The sequence below is a fragment of the Pararge aegeria genome, chromosome Z (genome assembly GCF_905163445.1).
Source record: "Pararge aegeria chromosome Z, ilParAegt1.1, whole genome shotgun sequence".
Classification (NCBI taxonomy): Eukaryota; Metazoa; Arthropoda; class Insecta; order Lepidoptera; family Nymphalidae; genus Pararge; species Pararge aegeria.
Genome location: NC_053208.1, coordinates 15,021,824 through 15,045,381, shown reverse-complemented (window position 1 = coordinate 15,045,381; position 23,558 = coordinate 15,021,824). Strand labels below are relative to the sequence as shown.

General features: G+C 34.9%; 2 protein-coding genes across 3 annotated transcripts in view; both read left to right on the top strand.

The window, feature by feature from the left end:
- The window catches only part of LOC120636100 (frequenin-1), a 219,402-nt gene that overhangs the window by 172,769 nt on the left and 23,075 nt on the right, over nucleotides 1-23,558 (top strand). The gene's annotated exons all lie outside the window — the stretch shown is intronic.
- LOC120636098 lies at nucleotides 9,421-11,492 on the top strand. The gene is made up of 2 exons (XM_039907395.1): nucleotides 9,421-10,037; nucleotides 10,703-11,492. The coding sequence occupies exons 1-2, from the start codon at nucleotides 9,591-9,593 to the stop codon at nucleotides 11,441-11,443; spliced, it is 1,188 nt and encodes a 395-aa protein (XP_039763329.1). The 5' UTR covers nucleotides 9,421-9,590; the 3' UTR covers nucleotides 11,444-11,492.

The window sequence follows — 23,558 nt, the reverse complement described above, 5'->3', positions numbered from 1 at the left end:
AGTTTACAGCCGAATGAAAATTTAAATGAAGTTGATGTTGCTCTAGCTCAGGTTTCGTAATGGCTTTAGCAAACAATTTGCTATTGAATTTAAAAAAACACTACATGCATTCAATTCTACCATTTATAGACAGGTTGACAATGAAATTCTACTAGGAACTTATAAGTTCGAGAATGTTGAAGATAAAGTATTGCTTGGAATAGCTATCTTTTGACTGCAAACTTCAATAGGTCCATCTTTGCTATACAGAAAATTAGGCAGCTAGCTAATACTTCTAAAATAGTTTATTTAAGCTACTTCCGTAATCTAATGCCATATAGGGTATACGGCGGTATTTGGCGATGTGCAATTGATATTAAAACCACTTTTTACTGCAGAAGCGAGCGGTTCAAGCTATTTATAGCCTAAGTCCGCGTGAATTGAAAATTTATACAATAACAGATATAATTTAATATACTGTATTAGAAATAATATAAATGAATTATAAACGGAATAATATTAATAAAAGAGGGTATAGAAAGTTGGACAGATTATACGACACATTTCTATCGGTCCAAATTCTACTTACGAAAAGTTACTTACATAGGCTTTTTAATTAGAATGGATGGATTCATTCATAGATGCTGCAAGCGCGAAAAACATATAACCAAGCAACTTTGTCATACGCAAACTAGTTCGAGGTTAGATTTCCTGTTAGGTTGTTCTGCAATTTTTGTAATTTTTATTAACAAAGCTCTTTGTTTATTTATTTAAGCCACGATTTCGTATTACCAACAAGCTATTTCATTCCATTCTAAAATTATCTTAAATCTAGTAAATGCACTAGATATTTAAGATCTTGCAAAGATGTTGCCCCAAAACAATATCCGTTAAAGTAATTACCTTTCGCAATACGGCTATAAGCGTAACTCCTAACTTTATCTATTTCATCTTACACTCGTGAAAAATAAGTGAGGATCTGCAGAGTGCATCGGTGTCCGAACGCTTCGCTACGTAAAGATATAAATTCCCTTTCACTTACGACATCCAAATAAGCGCATCAAAACTATTCGATTGCTTCGATATATCGTTTAGGCTTGAATCACACTTGTGGCATTCCATAAAAGCACTTTGACGGCAGAGTGGTGCAGTTTTTCTGTATATTACAAGTATTTCTGTTTTATTTACTCTCACAAAACCGAATAATTCTAAAGATTGTTAAACTTTAAAATTATGTTGGAAAAAAGCAATCTGTTGAGTTTCTTGCCGGCTCTTCTCAGTGGAATCTGCCTTCCGAACCGGTGGTAGAGTCACTACAAACAGACTGACTTGACGTTCCAAAAGTGCTTATTAATTAGGGCTACTTGAAATAAATGAATTTTGAATTGAATTAATCTGAATCATACATATTTATAAAAATATTCATCAGTTATCATAATAGGATAACTTACCAACAACACAAGCAACGCTTACTTTGGGGCTAGATTGCCATATGTATATTGTCGTAATATAGTTATATTAAATGAAAAGAGTATTACGACTGAAAATACTCTCAAATCGTTAGTAGTAATCAAGGTAAGGGTATGGTACGGTATGGATTTAAGCAAACAGAAGATATCCCTATCCCTATCCCTATCCCTACTTCCCTATCCCTACTTTTATTATAAATGTCAATGTAAGTTTGTTTGTTACGCTTTCACGCAAAAACTACTTAACCGTTCCTCACGAAACTATGTACACATATTCTGAGAAGTGTAAGAATTAATATAGGATACTTTTTATCCCAACATAAAGTTAGCCCAGCATAAAGGACCGTCCTCTGGGAGAGGGAATGAAAGTGTTTGACGATTTTACACCATAACTCTGACACATACAATATATACATAATATATATATAATATGTGTTAAATTTTGCCCAAACTGTGGTTGGAGATAGAGGCCAGAACTCCTCAGCGGACAGCAGCAAACACCTCATTTAAGGCTTAGATCAACAACTAAATTTAATGCCACAACAAAAAAAAAATCAAACGCAGACGAAGTCGCGGGCAACAGCTAGTAATATACTAAAATGGAACGTATCAAAAAGAAAACGTGTGAGCCGTCACGGGACGTCTGGCAGATGTGAAACATCGAAATTGTTTTCTGCAAGTTATTGCAGATATTGCATAATGAAAAGATAAAGCATTACAAATTTGATCCACAAATAAAAAAAAATACAACCAAATGGATAACCACTCCTTTTTGTAAGTCAGTTAATAATGACTGTATTAATACAAAATTAATATTTATTTTTATTGTTTCATACGAAATACAATAATTCAATAATATAGCGTGGCGGTGCGTCGCCACGGCTTGAGTCGCCAAGCCAAAAATCAGGTTTACCCTCTGCCTATAGATGTTTCACATCAAAAATAAGGGAAAAGACGGTACAATTTTTTTGAAGTATGTTTGATGGACCAAGCCGATGGTTATTTATATGTCAGCGGAAAACCATACCTATAAATAGAAACTCCGCAGATCAGGTGCTAGGAACACGTCTTAAAAAGTGCCACATTGTGCATCAACCTGCGATGTAGTTGTTAAACTTTATGTGCCTGTATTAAGACTGGCAGCACCGGACATAGCAAAGCTGTAACGGAGAACTAAGAACGGCGGTAACTGGTACTTCCCCCGGCTAACTCTGCCACAAAAAAACTCTTCTACTACAGAAAATTATGCAATTATATTAAATGTTCTTTCTCATTTTTAAGAATATTTTTTAATATCTTGGTCTTACTATGCATGCCACTACCTGAACAATCGATGACTATTTAAACATCTCATTGTGATGCAATCTTGCGATTTCGTGGCTCTATTTGACAGCTTTTTATTTATTTTATCACTTTGTGGTATAGGCCTTATATTTTAGCAATTGCAATTTGTACCTATTAAAATAATTGTAGTCGGCCAATTTACTAAAACCATATCTTAATATCTTCGATCTATATTGCGCAGTAGTTTGCAATCAATATTACAATACAAATTCGTGGCCAGTACCTATCATAATCCACCGTGGCATTGGTGGCATAGTCATTGTTAGGTGTAAAATGAAGACCGAAATCAAAAGCCCATAATTTGCTCTTTCGCAGATTTTGTAACACAGTTTTCGACCATTCACCGTATTAGTAATTTAAATCAACGTTACTTAACCAATCTGATTAACTTTCACTTCTATACACACAATCCTCAAATAAAAGGATGATGATAACACGTGACTACATTTATAGACTTCCTTCAAAATATAAATAGCCGCAAACGAGTTTAGAAACATGATAAAGTGTAACATTTCCGATCCCTAATGGAAACTAAAAGTCGTCTGAGCAGTTAATGTCATAAAAGCAGGTACTAATCTAGAATCAGCTATTTTTCGATGGTTATACCAACTACTATACATTTTTGTGACGATCCTTAGCCACTCAACTAGATTTGATTGTAGTACTTTATCAAGTTACAAAAATATATTTTTATTCTCGCAGTACTCTTTGAAGAGAAACTTAAATTAAAAACTTTAAACATTATTAGGGCCGTTTTTATTAGCGGCTATGTAACTTTTAACTGTACTTTTTTGGTTTGACGGTTTTGCACACACAATCACATCATGTTTGTTTGGTAGGTACGCTGACCTTTATTATGCTTACTATAGTATAATAGAGGTTAGTGAGTAATTTCCCTTATTCTTTCCATTTTCTTTAAGGAAATTTAAGTCCTTGCCATCAATTACATGTGTCAAATTCGGGTCAGTTGATATATAGTGGTGAAGAGTGAACATGCTTTGCATATTTGGCAGCGCCATACTGGAACCTATCCTCAGATGCTTGCAGGTTGCAGGTTGCATCCTCGAACATGAGTCTGGTACTAATGAGAACTTGCCCTAGTGTTCGCTTAACCCAGTTGTATGTGCCAAGTTACTTGGCGGCTGAGTTGGCATTGGTTTTGACTTATGACATATTTAAGTAACAAGGAACATGTTAGCTATAAAAGTAAGAGCGTTGATAGCAAAATTCAATAGGTTCAATTGAATTCATTGATCGGTCTCAGAATGTGGATGCGGGTTCAACGACCTTTTCCCGTACCAAGCAGAGCACATGCATCCGTTTGTCCCGATCATTATCCGTGTTTGAGTCCTCTCTCCTATCAGAGATGAGGCTTATGACCAGCAATATGGCATTAATAAAGTATAATATGTCATGAAGTAAGTAGCTCTATATACAAAGAATAAAAAAAGAAAAGAATATTCTGTAGGCTCCCACGCTGTCACTCGGGAGGCTATAGAATCGAGTTGAATGGGTTTTTGCCGCGAGTTAATCACTCTACTTTTCACTTTGATTGCGAGAAAATAAAATAACTTTAAAAAAGTGTGACGTCTGGTTAGATTCGTACAGTTGTTTTTGAAATTGAATTTGTGCTCAAAAAGACGCCTATCGATGGTTTTGAGATGGTAACCGGTCAAAATAAGTGAGAAAAATTAGTTTAGCAAACTAATATACTGCACGTGATATCTTTAAATAAATCATACTGCACGTGATTTAGATAGCAACAGATTTAGATTTTTTCTCTGCCTTTCTGTTTTATGACCATACTACGAAAACGATTTAATTCCGCTTAAAACATTCCTAAATAAATAAGCACGTTATAATCACCTTACTTCATATTTTATACAGAATTTTTTAATACAGAAATCAAGGCGCCTTTAACTTTTTTGCTTGTTTCTTCTTTTTGTATGTGTGATAGGAAAAAGAGTATTAGAACAAAAATTTTGTCCTTAGAGGCTAAACGATAAACACAAACCTAAAAACCGATTCGAAACATTTCCATTAAGTTGTTGTTCTGAGAGCGCCAATAATCATATTCTGTGACATTATAACATAGTAGGTACACCGTTCACTAACTGCGTAAGAGTTCGTCTTTAAGATCTGTGTATTGCAAATAGAATTTACATTAGTTCTTACACTTCTCGACATCAATATAATATTAAGAACATTGAACTACTTAATAATCTTTTCACAAAAAAATACCGGGGTTTTAAATGCATTGTTAAAACCAATAAGTGTTTTTTTTAATGAAATTTGATATAATTACTTATTATATAAAGAATTAAAACAAATACTTGTTCAAAATATTTGTATATTGCGTGTATAAAAGAATCCATAGTTCTGTTTGAAACGGGAATGTGTACCTGTTTATTTTATTTATTACTTTGTTTAATTGTTGTTGATGTTTGATTCAACAACTGCACTTAATTTTGATGAAATTTGATAAAAATATTGTAGACGAATACAAATAAATTTTCACACACACACACACACGCAAGCACTTATTATTCAAAATTCCAATTGCATATATTTCAGGTAGGCATAAGATAATCATTTTTAAAACGTCAAGTATGTTTCTAGAGACTCTATACATACACGCAACCACACAACCACACACACACTAATGCACACACACGCAAACACACACACACCACACACACACAGACACACACACAGACACACACACATACACACTAACATACACACACACACTATTATTAGCATGTTAGATTATAGGTACTTTGTTTTTCTATGTTAAGATAGATAAATGTAAACGGAGAAGAGCGGGGACCCTGAGACACAGGTTTTACTTTAAAACTTACTTCAGGATTCCCAACACTATTGTAAAATGACTAATATTTTAACAATAAAATTCATTTCAATTTTATTTCATTTTCATTTCAATAAATTGTAGTCCCGAAAAGTACCGGAAAATCGCTTAAATTAAAAAGTAACCTTTGTTACTTAAATCGTTTAAAAAGTAACCTTTGTTACCCATGCACGTCGTAACAGCTATACTTACCAATCTTGACTAAATTTGGTATAGAGGTACCTTGCATCCAAATGATGATGGTGAAATGGGATAGAAACTCGTACTTTTGAAACCGGGAAACAAGAGAATCCGGCGGGATTTCAAGCTATACAAACGAAAGTCTCACACAAGATTTTCTTTTATAGGAATAGAGTAACTCAAACGATATGTGTAAATGCAATTATCGTAACAGTCCCGTCATTACTGTTTTTATCTGTTACTAGCCAGCAAAGCTGCTGAATTAGATGTTAGTAAAATAACCATAAAGTGTGGGCGAACATAAGGCAATTATGTTGGTTATGTAATTTTGGATTAGGTTAATGAAACTTAGAAACATGTTTTATCAAGCCAATGATGTTTTGACTCCTTAGTACGTTTTTGCTTTATGCTTGAAGTACCTACTTAAATTACTAGTGAACATTACCGTAACCTAGGAAAAATTGCATTTGTTTAATTTAATAATATAATACCAAAATGTCCCAGTTTGTTTATATGTTAAATCTTGTTGAAATTCGGCTTGCTTCCTGGAGATGAACATTGAAAACTTCTTATCCCGGAAAAGAAACAGGATTGTGTTCTGAGGAATTGAAAATTATTTTCTTGCAAGCCTTTGGCAAAGCAACGCCAAACTTGGTTACAGTTTGCGTATTGATAACTTGCATTCGTTTATTTAATACCGGAAAAAGTATCTGTTCTCGCGGTTTTAAAATTATAAACATCGAAATAGCACACGCGTATATATTTAATATATATAGTACCTACTTTTTTTGTAGGTACATGTGTTTGCCACCCAACTACTCCACATATTATATGCATCGTTGAAGTTAATGCAGAGTGACGTATAATAAAACCAACTATTTCCCCATCGATAATGTTGCAAGGATTAATTGTGTCACATAAAAATAGAATATCAAAATCATAGTTGTATAATGTATAATATAGCTAATAGATAAGTAACTTTAAGGTTGTTGTGGTTTAGGTATGAGGTCACCCGAACCGCTCCCACTTAATATGTGCCTATGTGCTCTTTTTATGTTTGCGACCCATTTTTTTGCCACCAACCATTTCCACTATAACTCACACACCTCCATTGTTATAACAAAGTGGAAACTATGTGGCTTTTAATAACAAGTGTCTAGCGATCCGACTATTTTATTTTTAGTTGTCCGACTATCGGTATAACAATTTCTTATTCATGTGATTATACACCTACAAAAGCTTTAATATTATAGTTAATTTTTTGAACATTAACGTTTCCCATGAGTATATCCACGTACAAGTTCTGTTAAGTAAGATCCTATAAAAAAAATTGGTATCGGGATACCTGGAGTGCATTTGGTTATGGCGAGAGTTTTCATTCAGCTATGGAATAACAAATAATTGTTTAGGTACCTACATACAACATTCTGATCACCATTTAACCAAATAGATTTTCAAAAATATCCGAAGAAACCAAATTTTCTTACATATAGCAAATTAAGTTTTATATTATTTTCATAGTATATCATGGTATTCAAAGTAACGGTTGCTTCTATCCAAAAGTTTCTGAGATTTGAAATCGTATTTCGCTTTTATATTAAGCTGTATCTTACGCTACTCTATAGTTCAGTCTGAAATAAATATCTGTAAAACTTAGGAATAAAAAATATATACAACACAAATGCAACGCTTTGCAAAGAGTAAAATCAATGTTACCTCCATTAAAGTATAATATTTTTCGAGGTATTCATATTTACTATATGCAAAAAAAAGCTAAGTGTAAAAATCCAATATCATCATAGTTTAGTAGTATCATGTTTTTATAAGGATCCTGTATAGAACTAAAATTCTCCCGGCGAGAAAAAGTTGCTTCAGCGGAGTGACAAAAAATGTAATGTATCATCGGTTTTGAAGGGTCAGACGTGTTATTTTAAATTGCTTTTTGTTTTGTGTGTTCTTTTTTATAATGTTTGAGATACAGATTCTTACAAAACAATAAGTTTTTAAGTATTAGAGAAGTATACTTCTACTAGAATTATAAAAAGGGCTGAGCCGTTGCTCTACTTAAACAATTTGTCCAATATTTATATTGTGTACGTACAATCTAAATTAATGGACATAACCAAGTAAAGGGCGTTTCGCTAAGCGCTATTTATTGACTAGCCCATTTAGTTAAGATTAGAGATTTGTGTACAGAGTAATTGGAACTTTTACAAAACACTAATATATGTCATCTGGCTGAGCCGCCTATAAAATGTTTAATTAACAATTAAAACAAGCATACTGCTAGACATAAAACCATTTACAACAATACAATGGATACATTATGTTTCTGATTTAGGTGTTATCCACTAGATATTCTGCAACTTTTTATAAATTTACATTCATCAAGTAGCAAGTATACTCACGGAATACCTAAGTAAAAATTTTTAAATGTATTTTTTTTAACAATTCTGTTTTTCGTCATCAGTTCGGAAATTATTTTTTGTAATCGCGTTTATAGAATTAATTTAATAGAAATAGGATCAAAGTATATATTTAAAATACAAAAAAAAACAATTTTAAGAATGAATACCTAATTAAGGGTTTATTTAAGTGTCTGTTTTCGATACAAGCTATTTATCAATAGCACGAAAACTAAACCTTACAAAAATTATCATAATATGACAATAGACTTTTCAGAACATCAACATTTCGTCATTTGTATTCCTTTGTTACTGGGAACCCTAAAAAAACATAAACAAAAGAGTAATACACAAACAAAGATACGATAATCAGGTATCCGATTTCAAGCATCCCAGAAGTGCTTGAATTGTTTGCTGAGATGTAAATCAATATACAAGTGTCAATTAGGGCCCCCTCACAATACTTTTAGCATTATTGATCAGCCAAGTTTACCGGCTGCACCGAAGCTGCACCGTTGCTGCATGGCATATTTGACGATTTTATTGCATTCTATTGCTGTATTGGAAACAGACATTTTAACAATTGCTTTTATTCTGCATCGTTCGTGTTCGCTTCTACAGCTTTTTGTGATAGAGCTCGTCGGAGGAAATACTATCGGCATGCCTATTTCTGCCGCTAAGCAGCATTGCAGTATTTTGGTCTGAGGAGCATAGTTGACTGTGTAATAGGTTAATTAGGTTTCACTCCTACTCCTCACGTAGATGGATACCGGGCGGTACTTTTTTAAGACGTGTTCCTTGCATATCCTGCGACGTACTTCTCTGTTTATAGGCGATAGTTTGCCACTTACCATAGAGTGGGCAATCTGCTTGGTTCGTCAATTATTACTATAATAAAATAAAATAAACTAAGACGGAACCTACCTACTACAGAGAAGGCATTACGCGTTTTACTTACGTGACGATTCCTATCTTAACTAGGCTAACTTAACGCGGATTGCGGTTGTTTCGTTTAATATGAGTACAAGATAAGCAAGCAGCTTTGTTGTAATATTTAAATTCAAACAATTCAATAAATCACATATTTTATACATACGTCAGCAACTTTCACATAACATAGATTTTTAGCTCAACCTTTTTTTTAATACAAGCATTTTACTGAAAAACTCTTATGGCGCATCCACACATGCCGCCGGCTTATGCCGCCGGGTTTGCCGCCGACTTTCAGACCGCCTTGCCGCTGACTTTGCCGCCGGCTTTACCGGCGGCCTGCAGTCGCGGTTGCAATTTACGCAGTAGTGTTGTGACTTTCGTTGAAATTAGTCGTGTACGTAGAATCGAAAGATGTTGGACTATGATATAGTTGCGTGTATCGCAAGTGTAGTGTTGTATGTCATTATTCATAAAAAGAACCGCAAAATCAAACGAAGATATTGGGTCAGACCAAGTCTTCGAAATAGGCCTAATGTGTCCCCGATACTTGAAGATTTTAGAAGGGACGACATAAACCGAAGAAATATTCGTTCGAAATTTAACACTTTTCTAAGGATCTCTAGTGAAGAATTTGAAATATTACTGAATTTAACTGGACCCATGATATCAAAAACTGACACCCGCTGGAGAAATGCTGTGTCAGCTTCCGATCGACTAGCAATTACTTTGAGATACCTGGCTACAGGAGACTCTTATTTTTCACTCGGTACACTGTTTAAAGTGTCTCCACAAGTTATTTCTTTAATAATTCTAGATGTTTGTCAAACTTTGGTGTCTACATTATCCAATTATTTAAGGGTAAGTACAAAATATCCGTAACACATTAGGTAGTTAGAAACTGAACACCTACATTAGAAAACAAAACAGACCACATACATTCACACAGTTACGGCATGTACAAGACACAATTATAATATTTGATTTTATACTGTAGGGGAGAGTGCAATGGGTAACAGTGAATCAACTTTTTTGTAGAGCTAAATATTGCCACAATTTAACACTTTTAGAATGTGTTTTTATAATAAAGCCTGAGCAAAATCAATAAGGTACACACTGCCATAGCAATCTTAGGGCTACCTTTCTCAGGTTTATAGATATGACTATTTTTTTAAAGAAAGGATTTCCCTTTCTTTAAAAAAAATAGTCATATCTGATGACGCCATGTGACTTTTGATTCATATTAAATACTTTTTACAAACTGCAGCATTACATTTTTAAAACTTCAAAATATTTTGCTTTCATACTTACTTTTCCGTCGCACCCCGGTAGCGAGTCAAGGGCAATACAAAATAGAACGTAAAATGCTATATCGTGTAAATGTGCGCATTATATAGGCCGCGTTCGATCCACTGTACCCCTTGATCCACCGTTACCCACTCTCCCCTACCTGGAACTTCACACACATTTTACATACATATAACTAGAACTAAACACACAAATATCACAAACAATTTTTTTTACAGATGCCGAATACACATGGAGAATGGCTATCAGTGGCTCGAAGTTTCATGCAGAAATGGAATGTACCTAATTGCGTAGGTGCCCTCGATGGGAAACATATACGTATACTATGTCCAACTAATAGCGGTTCTGAGTTTTTTAATTATAAGTCATATTTCAGTATTGTTTTGCTAGCTTTAATCGATGCCAATTATAACTTTTTATACGTAGACATTGGATGTCAGGGCAGAATATCTGATGGTGGAGTTCTACGAAATTCAACTTTATTTGATATGATACGAGATGGAACTTTAAGTCTGCCACAAGCGATTCCATTACAAGGGAGAAATACACCTGTACCTTTTTATTTCATCGGTGACGATGCTTTCCCCATCTCACAGAATATAATAAAACCGTTTTCTGGATATCATGCAAAAGGATCACCTGAGAGGGTTTTTAATTATAGACTTAGTCGCGGGCGCATGGTTGTAGAAGACGCGTTTGGCATTTTATCTAATAAATTCAGAATTTTGCATTCACGCATTGGTTTACAAAATGAGAAAGCAAAAATTGTCGTGATGGCTTGTGTGCATCTGCATAATTTTATGAAGAGAAATGAAAGAACTACTGATGGAGTTTTGAACGAAATGCAACAAAATATACCGCAGATCGCTCTAAATGTAGAACCAAGTGTAATTAGAAATGAGCTAAAATGTTATTTTCTATCGGAACAAGGTCAGCTTCCTTGGCAATATCAAATATAATGTTTGAAAGAAATAAAATATGATTATTCAAATAATTGTTTTATTTAGGAATCAGAAACATGTATCAATAATTTTAAGCTTTTATTAAAATAAAATAATTTAACCGAAAATATAAACATTTATTTTAGTTTTAAGTAAAGGCATTGCGTTTTTCGTCATTTTAATATGTAACCTTATTTTAATCTATTACACTATTTTCGGTTAAATTATTTGGTTAAATTATTTTCCAAGACTTGTAACAGACTGTCACTTGTATTGACATCTGGGCTATTTTGCATTTCATAGTCTGATTGAACAGAGTAAGAGCGCGAAGTTGAGGGCGACGGTGACATTGCTAACGTTGTAGGTTGGCCGGTGAAGTATCCTGGACGAACATTTTGATAACGAAGAGGCTGAGTAGTATTACTAGTATCAAAATTCATCGAACCCATTCTCATTTCTGCTTCATAGATAATATTCTGGATTTGATGTTGTACTGTACACATCGTGTAATGATCCATCTTCCTCAACTTGCTACTTATATAGTCTGCAAATATAGCAGCATCATCGCGTTGCCTTGCATTAGACGTGATCTCCCTCAGTAATTGCAAAGCTTCATCAACTTCAGGTTCTCTCTCTATATTTCGCTTTCGTGAAGTCCTTGTCGAAGGTAGCGTAGTCTGGGGAGTGATATTATCTTGAGAAGACTGAAAATAAAAAGGAAATCTTATAAATAATTGCAAACAAGCTTCAATACTATATTTTGAATATATCCTATCAGTATGTAAATATTAAATAAAAACCAAGCTTATAAACATAACATGTATGTATAGTGTATACAAATAATTATGTAAGTTTAAGCTACATTTACTCAGTAAATAATTGATATTATTTCTTTATATATTTTTTTTCATCTTACATATCATACTTCATACTTCATACTAATATATACTAATATTATAAATGCGAAAGTGTGTTTGTTGGTTTGTCCTTGAATCACGCCGCAACAGAGCTACGGATCGACATGATTTTTTGCATGGGGATAGTTAAGGTCCTGGAGAGTGACATAGGCTACTTTTTATCCCGGAAAATCAAAGAGTTCCCAAGGGATTTTAAAAACTTAATCCACGCGAACGAAGTCGCGGGCATCAGCTAGTTGGCCATATATCACGTCCTCAAGTATTGCAAATGTCTCACCAGTAACCCTGTACACTCTTCACGAGCGCTTATTCCCGAATACTTCGCTTTCGGTAAGTGTTATGCCGACTACATAAGGTCAAAAACGAGAGTATGCTCGCCCGCGCTCCGTGGTATTATGTATTGTTACCGGGTTGTAGGTAGTAGGTATCTAAAATATTAATACGCGAAGCAAAAACTTTGTACCTACCCCTATTAACGAAAATATTGCATAATGAAATATGTATTTTAAATTTATTATGGTCGACCAACTAGTCTACTTAGGTAATTATAAGAATTTGATGGGTACTTACACTAGGTGTGTGGCTGTTCAGAGTCGGTACCGGTGCATTCTTGTCATTAAGAAATGATAACGCCTTATAAGCAAACCATTTCGGCAATTGAACATCATCCCGTCCAGATCCACTCCTTTTAGATTCTTCAAATTTACGTTTTTCTCGAAAATAATGGCTAGATAAATTCTTCAGTTTTCTCTCAATTTCTGTTGATGCTATGTTGAACACAGAAGCAATATCCCTAACAGCATCGTTTCTTTTGTTGCGATTCTTGAAATCCATATGCCTTGGGTTCCACAATAGTTCATTTTCTTGATACTTTTCTATTAATAAAAGTACAGCACTATCATCCCAGTTAAATTCTGTCATTTTGTTATTTAAATGAATACGACAACACTACCACTCCGTATCGAAGCCGCAAGCAAACTGCCGCCGGCACCAAAAGCCGCGCGTGCCGCAGGTAAAAGATGCATGAGCCGGCGGCATGGCCGGCGGCCCGGCCGCCGGCCATGCCGCCGGCCGTGCCGCCGGGCATGTGTGGATGCGCCATTAAAAACGTTGAGGAACCTTACATTTTATTAGACGTGTTTTTGGTATTTTGTTCGCACAGTAAACGTCAAATACCTTGAGCCTAACCTTGACGCCCGCTAGCTGCTTTCACTTTAATATATTTTTTCATAATTTTATATTTTCAAAACACTTATTTCTGTGCAAATAAGGTCATGCACGTTGTAATAGCGTATACTATTTACTTATTTTCTTTTTAATTCCAGTTTTCTAAGTTCCATTTATTTAATTACACGATGAAGCTAAAGTTTTAAATATTAAAGTTTTTAAAGATATATTATGTTGCTCATTTGCAGTAGGTACGGCTTAATAAATTTAAATGATATCTGGTACATATAGACCAAGTACTCGGTAAACGAGGATGGATCTAGGTCAATATGGATGGAATACCTTTTATTCTGACAAATATTTTAATCTAGCGGGAAAATGGAATTGAAATAAGTGCTACATATATAATTTTTGTTCGGCAAATTCACGGCAGTTTATTGGTTGACAAAGTGTTTCATAAGATACGGCAACGATATTGATATTCATAGAATATTTATACGCGTAGGTACTATCTATTGCATTTCATCTTTTACATATTACATTCTTGTAAAGATTCAAAGATAGTGTACGGGCATTCCCATGTAAGTGTTATTATAACTTAGTGTTCAATTTTACCCTTTATAGCAGAGTGCCATAACGATAATATAAGGCTTTCACGGAGAAACAATATTTTACCCATTCCACAGCTCAAAAGTAAAGGTTCTATCATATTTCTTACGTGCATGTGTTGAAATTGAATCTAAAATATATAACAAGTAACCATATATTTCAGATGTCTAGATAACTGACTATGTACTTGTTTGGATTAAACAAACAATTAAACACATTCGGTGTCTCATTATCATTCATAGGTTTGGTCACTGGGTATTGCAGATTTCACTTAAAACGAACGCCAACGGTTAACCTGCTTTAAATATTAAATTTATAATATTATATGCGTATAACAGTATCCGCAGTCTATTAACGTCCCACTTCTGGGCACAGGCCTCTTCTCATAGGAGAGACAGAGCATAGAGCCACCACGCTGCGTTAATGCTGGTTGTTGGGCGATGCGTATATATTGCTGTTATATTGCAAGTTTATGAATATAAATCATACTAACTTAACATTAAACTGGAGTACTTAATATTTTAAAGCTAAAGTGTGTGTTTGTGTGTTTTGACTCGCAGATTTTCGAAACTACCAGTCTGATTTGTAAAATACTATTGCGTTTGATAGCCTTTATATTGGTAAAGGATATAAAATAAGTGTTACCGCGGGACACGGCTAGTAAATACAAAATTTATAGCAAGAAGACTTTTTCACTTGTTATTGTAAAACCTCACTAACTGATGAGTAAATTCACCAGCGCTCTTTTTAAGTTATAGCATTTATACAAATATAGTGTACGGGCGTATATTAAGTAGGCGTAAAATACCGGTCTTACTGAACATTTGATATTATGTAACGAGTTTTACATTGACCAACAAACTATAAAGCCTTAATTAGCTAAACGGTTTATGGATGAAATCCAAATTAGACCGCAGATTTGATCCTTCTTCATAAGGTTAGAGTTGATTGGATTTTGGTTCTGACATATAAAATCGTACATATTACTGATTGCTACCACTGGACACCATACCGCATAAATTTACGTGGATGCGTTACATATACGATATGTACAGCTCCTAGAAACTATTACTTTGTATTTTATAGGTAAATATTCATTAATGTTTCCATCACTAGAGAAAACAACAAAATTACGAATCTAACATATAATGTTGATAAAGTACAAGATTATTGCATAACAGAAACGGCCACAATATTTGCTAATAGCCCGCCACCCAGTTTCTAAATCCAAGTATCCCATGTGCCCAGAAATGCAACGTTAATAGGTTCACTACAGGGCACGGGTTTCCTCTTAGAAGTCAGAATGAAGTCTTAGGCCATAGTCCACCCCGGCGGCCCAGTGCGAATTGGTGGACTTCACAGGCCCTTGAGAACGTTATGAAAACTCACAGACATACAGGTTTCCTCAAGATGTTTTCCATCGACGTTAAAACAATTGATATTTTACTTGCTTAAATAAAAAACGCACAAAGCTCTGAAAGTTAGAGGTGCGTGCGGGGATTGGATCTTTTCCCCCGGAAGGGAGCCCGTTCCCCCTTACAGGGACAGAATATATAAGCTTTACCAACTATGCTATCATCGCTTTTATACTATGCTTTATTATTATTCGCTCAATGTTCTCTTAATTTAATGCCTTGATTAAACATAAACGAACGAACTTTCTTTCCACTTATCATATGATCACATTAACGCAAACGTGTATAGCCAACGTCAGATGCTACTTGCAAGATATCGCTATCACTTCATCAATGTTCAATCAATCTTGTTTTCTTTTGACTCATCGGTTTCCTGTACGTTTGTGAACGTAAGTTGTGATCGTTAGAGATAACAGTAAGTTGATTGAAACATTTAGGCATGTTTTTTAAAACACTATTCTCATTCAAAGCCCTTACAAAAGTTAACTAACATGACAATTTAGTGTTAATCATGACATTTGGTAGTTTGTTTATCATAAAAGATTATCTTTTGGTTCCTCATATATAATATTTATTTGAATTTGATTAAGAATTGAAAGACATTGCTTAGACTCTTTTGTGAACTGGCTGGTCCCTCGACCAGCAAGTTCACCAATATAGTTCACAAGATTTTATTATTTCATTTTATTTATACTCTTATTTGAACACAAAAAAAAAAACAAAAGAAGAATGAAAACAAAACACAGACAGAAGCAGTACACAAAAGGCGGACTTATCGCTACGTAGCGATCTCTTACAGGCAACTGCAGGTTGTGCATATTAACAAAAAATACATACTAATACTTAAACTAGATTACACAAATAAAACAATACATAATGTAATAAACATTAAAAATAAATAATAAACTAATATATATTTTAACATATCATAAATACTTTAATAACAGTAAATACTATTACAAGTCGTCTTTAATGTATACTATAGTGATTTTTGACAGATTTCTTAAATATATTAAGTAATTTAGACTGCCTTATGTCGATTGGGAGCGTATTCCACAGCTCTATGGCTTGCACTGTAAACGAGTGCTCGTTTCGTGAGTGTTTAATAATTTTTATCAGTGTCTTTACCTACACTTTAATGAAATAGCAATTTTTATAAATTTTAAAATCAATAAAATAATATATAGGATCATTTATCTACCACTGATATAACCTAAAAAGATTTAATAGCGCCATCACAATTCGAATAACACCTCATTGCTTATACAGATAAAATTCCTCGTCTCGATATATTGTCATTACAAAGCAAAACTCGACACATTTTCTACCAACATTGTGAAAAGGACCACTAATTTAGTAAAGTCTATTAGGAAAGTTAAGATTTGGATACAACCAAATTAGCGTTACTTAGTTATCTACTTTTATATAGATTTTCATGTATTAATTTCTCTAAGTATAACTAGATTGTAAATGTTGTATTTATAATAAAAGCAAAAAGAAAATATTTGGGGTGTTATATATAGTTAAAGAGGAAAATTCACACTGGCGCCACATAAACGACGATATAAATTAAGATTATGTAGACAACCAAGAACCACAGGATTTACGCTGAAAATGCTGTCTACGTTTTACGTGATCAGAATTGCGATTCTTTTAAAGTTTGTCTTTGATGCGTCTTCGAATAAGCACCCTGGTTTAATATAAAATAAAAAAAGACTAAAGTAGTCGAGGGACAACAACAGTTCAACGTACCAACGCAGACTAGACAAGACTACGAGATGTTATTGAAGCAATGTCACAGAAATTTGCAATAACGATAAAATACCAAGTATTAAATCCAGATCAATAGTTACAAAGTTGTCCGTTCAACCTATCATGGTATCAAGAAGACTGAGGTAGCAAATATAACAATAAAAATAAATTGGACTATTGGACTTGTAGATTTAATTTCAAATTAGGTTTAATTGTATAAGATCGAATAAATATAATATTGAATTACATAAACATTTTATGAAAAAAAAAATGTTTTTCAATGTTCAAATATATCCACTGATCTACAGACACGCAAATACTTTGTGTTTGCGTATCTACATAAAGATGCATAGATTCTATCTTTTGGCACTTCTTTCTTCTTCTTCTTTATTTCGTTTTTTATTCCTGCAAGAACAGTAGATGTAACGCTTTTCTGGAATCATATGTTCGTCTTTGAACCAAATTTTGTCATCCCCGAAGAAAAGGTAAAAGAGGTATGGCTTAACAGTATTTTAGATAGGATATAATTAGGCAGAAAATTTTGGGAATTTGACTTTTAAGCTTATGTATTTTACAAATGTGTGCATGACGGAGTAAAACGTGTGCTCGAACCAAAACCCTCTTTGGCTTGCCTGATACAAATCCCTTATTGGCTACAGCGCTTTATTCGAGAAAAAGATTATAAATTGGGAAAAGATTGCGCATGTTCATAGATAACAATGGTGAATACTTTTATTCAATAAATATATTGTATTAAAAGAAACGACCTTATGTTCCTCTCTTACAAAACGCCAATTTCATATGTAAGAATCTAATATTATGCCGCGTGGTGAAGACAGACAAGAATGCAGATGTCACCACCCTTCCACTGCCTGCGGGTGTCTTACGAGACGACTAAGGGAATATATCGGAGACCGGGCAACGGTATCCTTGATACTACTCCTAACATCTAATGCGATCACCAACCCGTCTGCCCAGCAGCGAAGTGATTATGGGGAACCCCCGTAGTGAGAGCTCTTTAGTCCAGCAGTGGACTGTTATAGGCCATTGACAATACTATTGCTTCCCATTCTGCGTTATATTCCCCAAAAATATTAAAATTACTATAAAATTTAGTAAATTAATAAAATATAATGATTAGAAAATATATAGGTACACACAATAAACTTTACAAACACGACATTTTCATTTGACAATATCTAAAATATTGATATTGAGTAAACCCTATAAATAAATATAATAATAGTAAATATACTAAACCAAAAAGGTCTAAAAAAAAGCAATAGGAATTTGTCCGTTAAGATAAATATCACAGAAATAGTTCAAAAAGCCACCATCAATCTGTTTCATAATAACATCAATTTTGGAACTTCGCTAATGGCCTCAGGCGAGACCAGCATTGATCGAACCGTTAATTTAACGATGATACTGTGTTATCGTAATCTACAATTAAAACTTGTGTTGATATAATTTATAATGCAACGCGACACAAATTACAGCGTACCTGTTTAATAAACGATGTTAAAATAATTACATAAATAACTTCAACTATTTGATAGCAATTTCTGTTCTTAAATCATAAAAAGGCTTTATGATTTGAGAACAGACCAGTATATTTATTTATTATTTATGTACCATAAATTGTGATTGTGAACATAAGATACATGATTCATGAAGTGTTCAAAGGAAAGCTTATCTCTATAAGAGATCTCTTCCAGCTACCCCTGGATGTGAGTAAGAATTGGCAAATTGATTCCGACCTTTTTTTTTCAACCTACCTGGTGCAGCGGTGATCGCTGCGGTCTCCTTACCTCGGTTATTTATTAATAAACATTTCATTATATTCGTCATTAGTAATATATGATCGCCGTGTCCTCCTGCCGCAGTTGTTTTACACGGTGACTAAGGGAATATAACGGGGATCGGGCAGCAGCGTTCTCCCTACTGCTACTACCATTTACTGCGATCACAACCTGTCTGTCCAGCGTGGTGATTATGGCAAATCCTCCCTTTGGGAGAGGACTATTCTCCAGCAGTGGACTACTAATAGGCTGTTGATGATAATTAGATATGATGACTTAAGTCTGCCAACCCATTGAGGAATTAAGACGTAAAATTATGCAACGAGTCAAATTTTTAGTATTTTATGTAACGAACATTCAAAAGGTAGGTTCTTATTGCATTTATTTATTCAAAGTAATTGGATTCCGAGGTCAAACTCCCCAGACACTCCACTACATGTCCCGGTGTAGCATTTTACGTAGTTGAATCTCTGCAAAATAAACTCGCAGAAGTTGTTTACTTTACAGCGCGGCGCTCGGGAATATCATTCAAATATTTCTCTAGTTACCTTAGTTAGTTTTTCATAGCTACTCAGAATGTAGGTAAGTATCAAGTTTATCCACTAATGAAATGGACTTTTGGGTACAGTCCAAAAACAGCGTTTGCAGATAACAACAAGCAAAAGTTATATTTTATACTAGAGACTTTTATAGGTATTGGAAGTGCCAGCTTTGGCACGTGGCGGCGATAACTATTGACGTAATTCAGATTTTTGGTGCACTCCTACTACTAGGTAGATTGCCGAAAGTCCGCTTACAACAGAAGACAAGACCTAAGCCGATTCATAAATGATCCTCGCCGGAAATTTAATCGGAGACGATCCGAGAGATCTTACCCTTTATACTTTCATTTGTTTTTTTACAAGTAAGCCCTGGACTGCAATCACCCGTCATGTTTATGCAGTCCCAATATAGGTCATATATCTTACTTCAAGTGAGTATGCTCATGATATTACCCAAAAAGGTAGGTACTTTATTAAGGTGCACACTCCTGAAGCGAGTCAATATAGATACACATGTTTGTTTTGTTGATATGCCGTTGCAGGAGTTTGTATACCTTACGCCAATAGCCGTATCATTTCTTGTTTCCGTAAACTTATCGGCTTACATTGTCGGCCGTTGGCTTGGAACTGAATAGTTGCTCTTCGAACTACTTGCTGTTACACAACATCCGTCTTAACATCATCATTAATCCAGGTCACTTTATCAGACTTGATGGTTATAACGTTATTTAATTACTATAGTAATTATAAAACTACTTTTTTTTTATTGTATTATTTCGCGGGCCAAGGAGATGTCCCACCGGATGGTTAGCGGAAAAATATCGCCTATAAACAGAGCAACACTTCGCAAGCCATGCAAGGAACACGTCCTGTAATGTGTCGCCCTGTGTCCATTAACCTGAGGTGTTGGTTCTGCCTGTAATTACACCGACACGGCTAGCATGGGCTCCTGCCCAATGCCCAGGATAAAAATTTGTCTTCTCCAATAGCTTTATCAGCTCTCAGAGCATTGGCGCACAAGTGGAAATAATATATGTGTAAAAATAAACGTCATAAGAAGGCTCAGAGTCACTCAGCGGGCGATGGCGAGAGCTATGCTCGGAGTATCTCTACGCAATCGAATCAGAAATGTGGAGATTCTTAGAAGAACCAGAGTTACCGACATAGCTCAACGAGTCGCGAAGCTGAAGAGGCAATGGGCCGGGCACATAGTTCGGAGAAAGGATGGACGTTGGGGGCTCAAGGTGGTGGAATGGCAGCCCCGAACTGGTAAGCGCAGCGTTGTTCGACCCCAACGAGGTGGATAGACGACATTAAGCGTGTCGCAGGTAGCCGCTGGATCCAAGCGGCTCAGAACCGTGGAATTTGGAACTCCCTACAAAAGATCATGTCCAGCAGTGGACGTCTATTGGTTGATATGATGATGATATGATCAATAATAAACGGGGATTAACTTCTCCAATTCCATTAGAACTTTTTGTTATAGAACTCGTCTTTGGAGGAACTAACGCCATGGTTATGTCTGCCGCAAATCAGTATTGCTGTTGCCAAGCGGCATTGTAACTTTGCCAGTGTATTTATAGGCACAAGAGGCTTAACACCTACGCGTCAGATTTACGGGCACAGCCCAGCAATTTGCAGGACGCCTTAACCTGAAAAGTTTTGCTCTACTCACAGGCGATGTTTCCACTCACCGTCGTTACGCTACACGTACAGTTGGGCCTTCTGCTTAGTCCTTTAATTATTACTGAAAATTAAAAAAAAAGACGTCTTACTACATCACTTCATATATATTCGAGGTCAAAGTAAACAACAGTAGTTCCACGAGGTTCATTAAAATTGAAATTCTTAATTAAATGCTCGGTGCATGACAGTATTATTATCATCTATCGACAGATGTTAAAAGCTTTTTGCTACGGAAAACAATTTGTGCTTTTTTAAGCGTATTACTTTTATTATGAATGACTGCTATTAGTGGTAATAGTAGAAATGAGTTTTTTAATGAATTGCTATCGCTCCGTTTAAAAGTGCATTTTAATAATACTCTACAAGTCAGTGCGGAATTTAAAAATGAACAATCTCTTACAAAGCTTCGTATACTTAAACACTTTTTCGCTGAGGTATATTAATTGTAAATTTTAAGTAAACATAAAGCTTCATTCCCAATCATTGGACTCGGACAGGCGGGCAGATAGGCCAACACACGAAGTGAAACTACATTCGGTCATCTTGCTTCATCATCATCCAGTACTGACCTAAAACAGTATCCGATCACCATGTCGGAGGAAAAAAGGAAATGTGTTCCATTTAAAAAACCCATTACCGGCCCACTACAGGCCACGGGTCTCTCCGAATAAGAAGGGTTTAGGTCGTAGTCTACCATTACTCACTAGCCAACTGCGGATTAGTAGACTTCACACGCCGCCGTTGAAACATTATGGAGAACTCTCAGGCATGTAGGTTTCCTCACGCAGGCATTTAGCAAGTGATATTCATATTGCTTAAATTAAAAACGCACGTAACTAAAAAAGTCAGTGGTGCGTTCCGGGGCTCAAACCCGGTCTCCAAGAAAGGAAGCCCGAAACCCACTACGCTATCACCGCTTTTCGTCAATTCAAAAATACTTCTGACAATTCATTCATTCAAAAATACTTATTCTCACAATTTGTATAGGCCAGAAACGTTAAGTAGAAACGAAGTCAGTAAACTGATTCTAATAGTGTTCAGGTTAACGTTTAAGGTATCTTCGGACTAACTATATAATCTGTCACTTTTTATTTATAGGCGTTTGTTTTTCTATATAAAACTTATATCATACTTTCTAAGTCCAGGACCGTGGGTTCGATTCCCACAGCTAGACAATGGTTGTGTGATGAACATTAATGTTTTTCAGTGTTTGGGTGTGAATCTGTATATTACAACTATTTACCTAGGTATATTATTCATAAAAATATTCATCAGTCATCTTAGTAGGTACCCATAAAACAAGCTACGCTTACTTTGGGGCTAGTTATATGGCGATGTGTATAATGCTATAGTATATATAATTATTATTTATTGAACAAAAAGACATAGTAAGTACCTGACCTACTATGTCCTATGACCTGTATATACTAAAAGAAATACAATTATTGAAACAAAAATATTGTTGTCACAACAATCAAACAGGGATTGCGAGCTTTATTTTCCTATGGATTGGCAAATTTAATAAATCTGTCGCAGGCGTGCAGACTCGATATATCAAATTAAAAAAAACCATACAATAATTCAAAAATACCCAGTTCGACACGAAAGTTTGTATATCATCATCATCAAATCAACCCAGTACCGGCCCACAAGACGGCGCCAGTAGAGAAGCCGTAGTTCACCACGCTGGTCCAGTGCGGATTGGAAGAATCCACACCCCTTTTAGAACATTCCGCATGCAAGTTTTCTGACAAAGTTTTCCTTCTTTTTTATATTCAATAAAATAAAATATTTTTTTATTTAATTATAATGATACATATTTGTTTCTTTAAAATATAAATATAACCTAAAATAAACTATTTAAAACTAAATAATATCTAAAACGTCCTCGAAACCACCGCAGCGAGGCACAGTTCCTAAGATGCTGGCAGCATTGCCCCTTTGGATGGCCAAACTAATTCGTTGGCCAAGGTAACTGCCCGCTATAGGATCACCGGTAGACTCGATATCATTAAAAAAGGTAACAAATGCTATTACCTTAATGTACAGAATTATATTCTGTAGTCGTACCAGACTTTAATGATGAGACAGAAAATTTATAATGACTGAATGAATTTGATTCAAATACATACTTAATCATTCAAATAACATTCATCGCACGTAGGAACTTTTACATGCAACACAGTTTTACATTAAACATTTTTTAAAGTACTGTAGGAAAATGTGTTCAAAAAACATAGTAA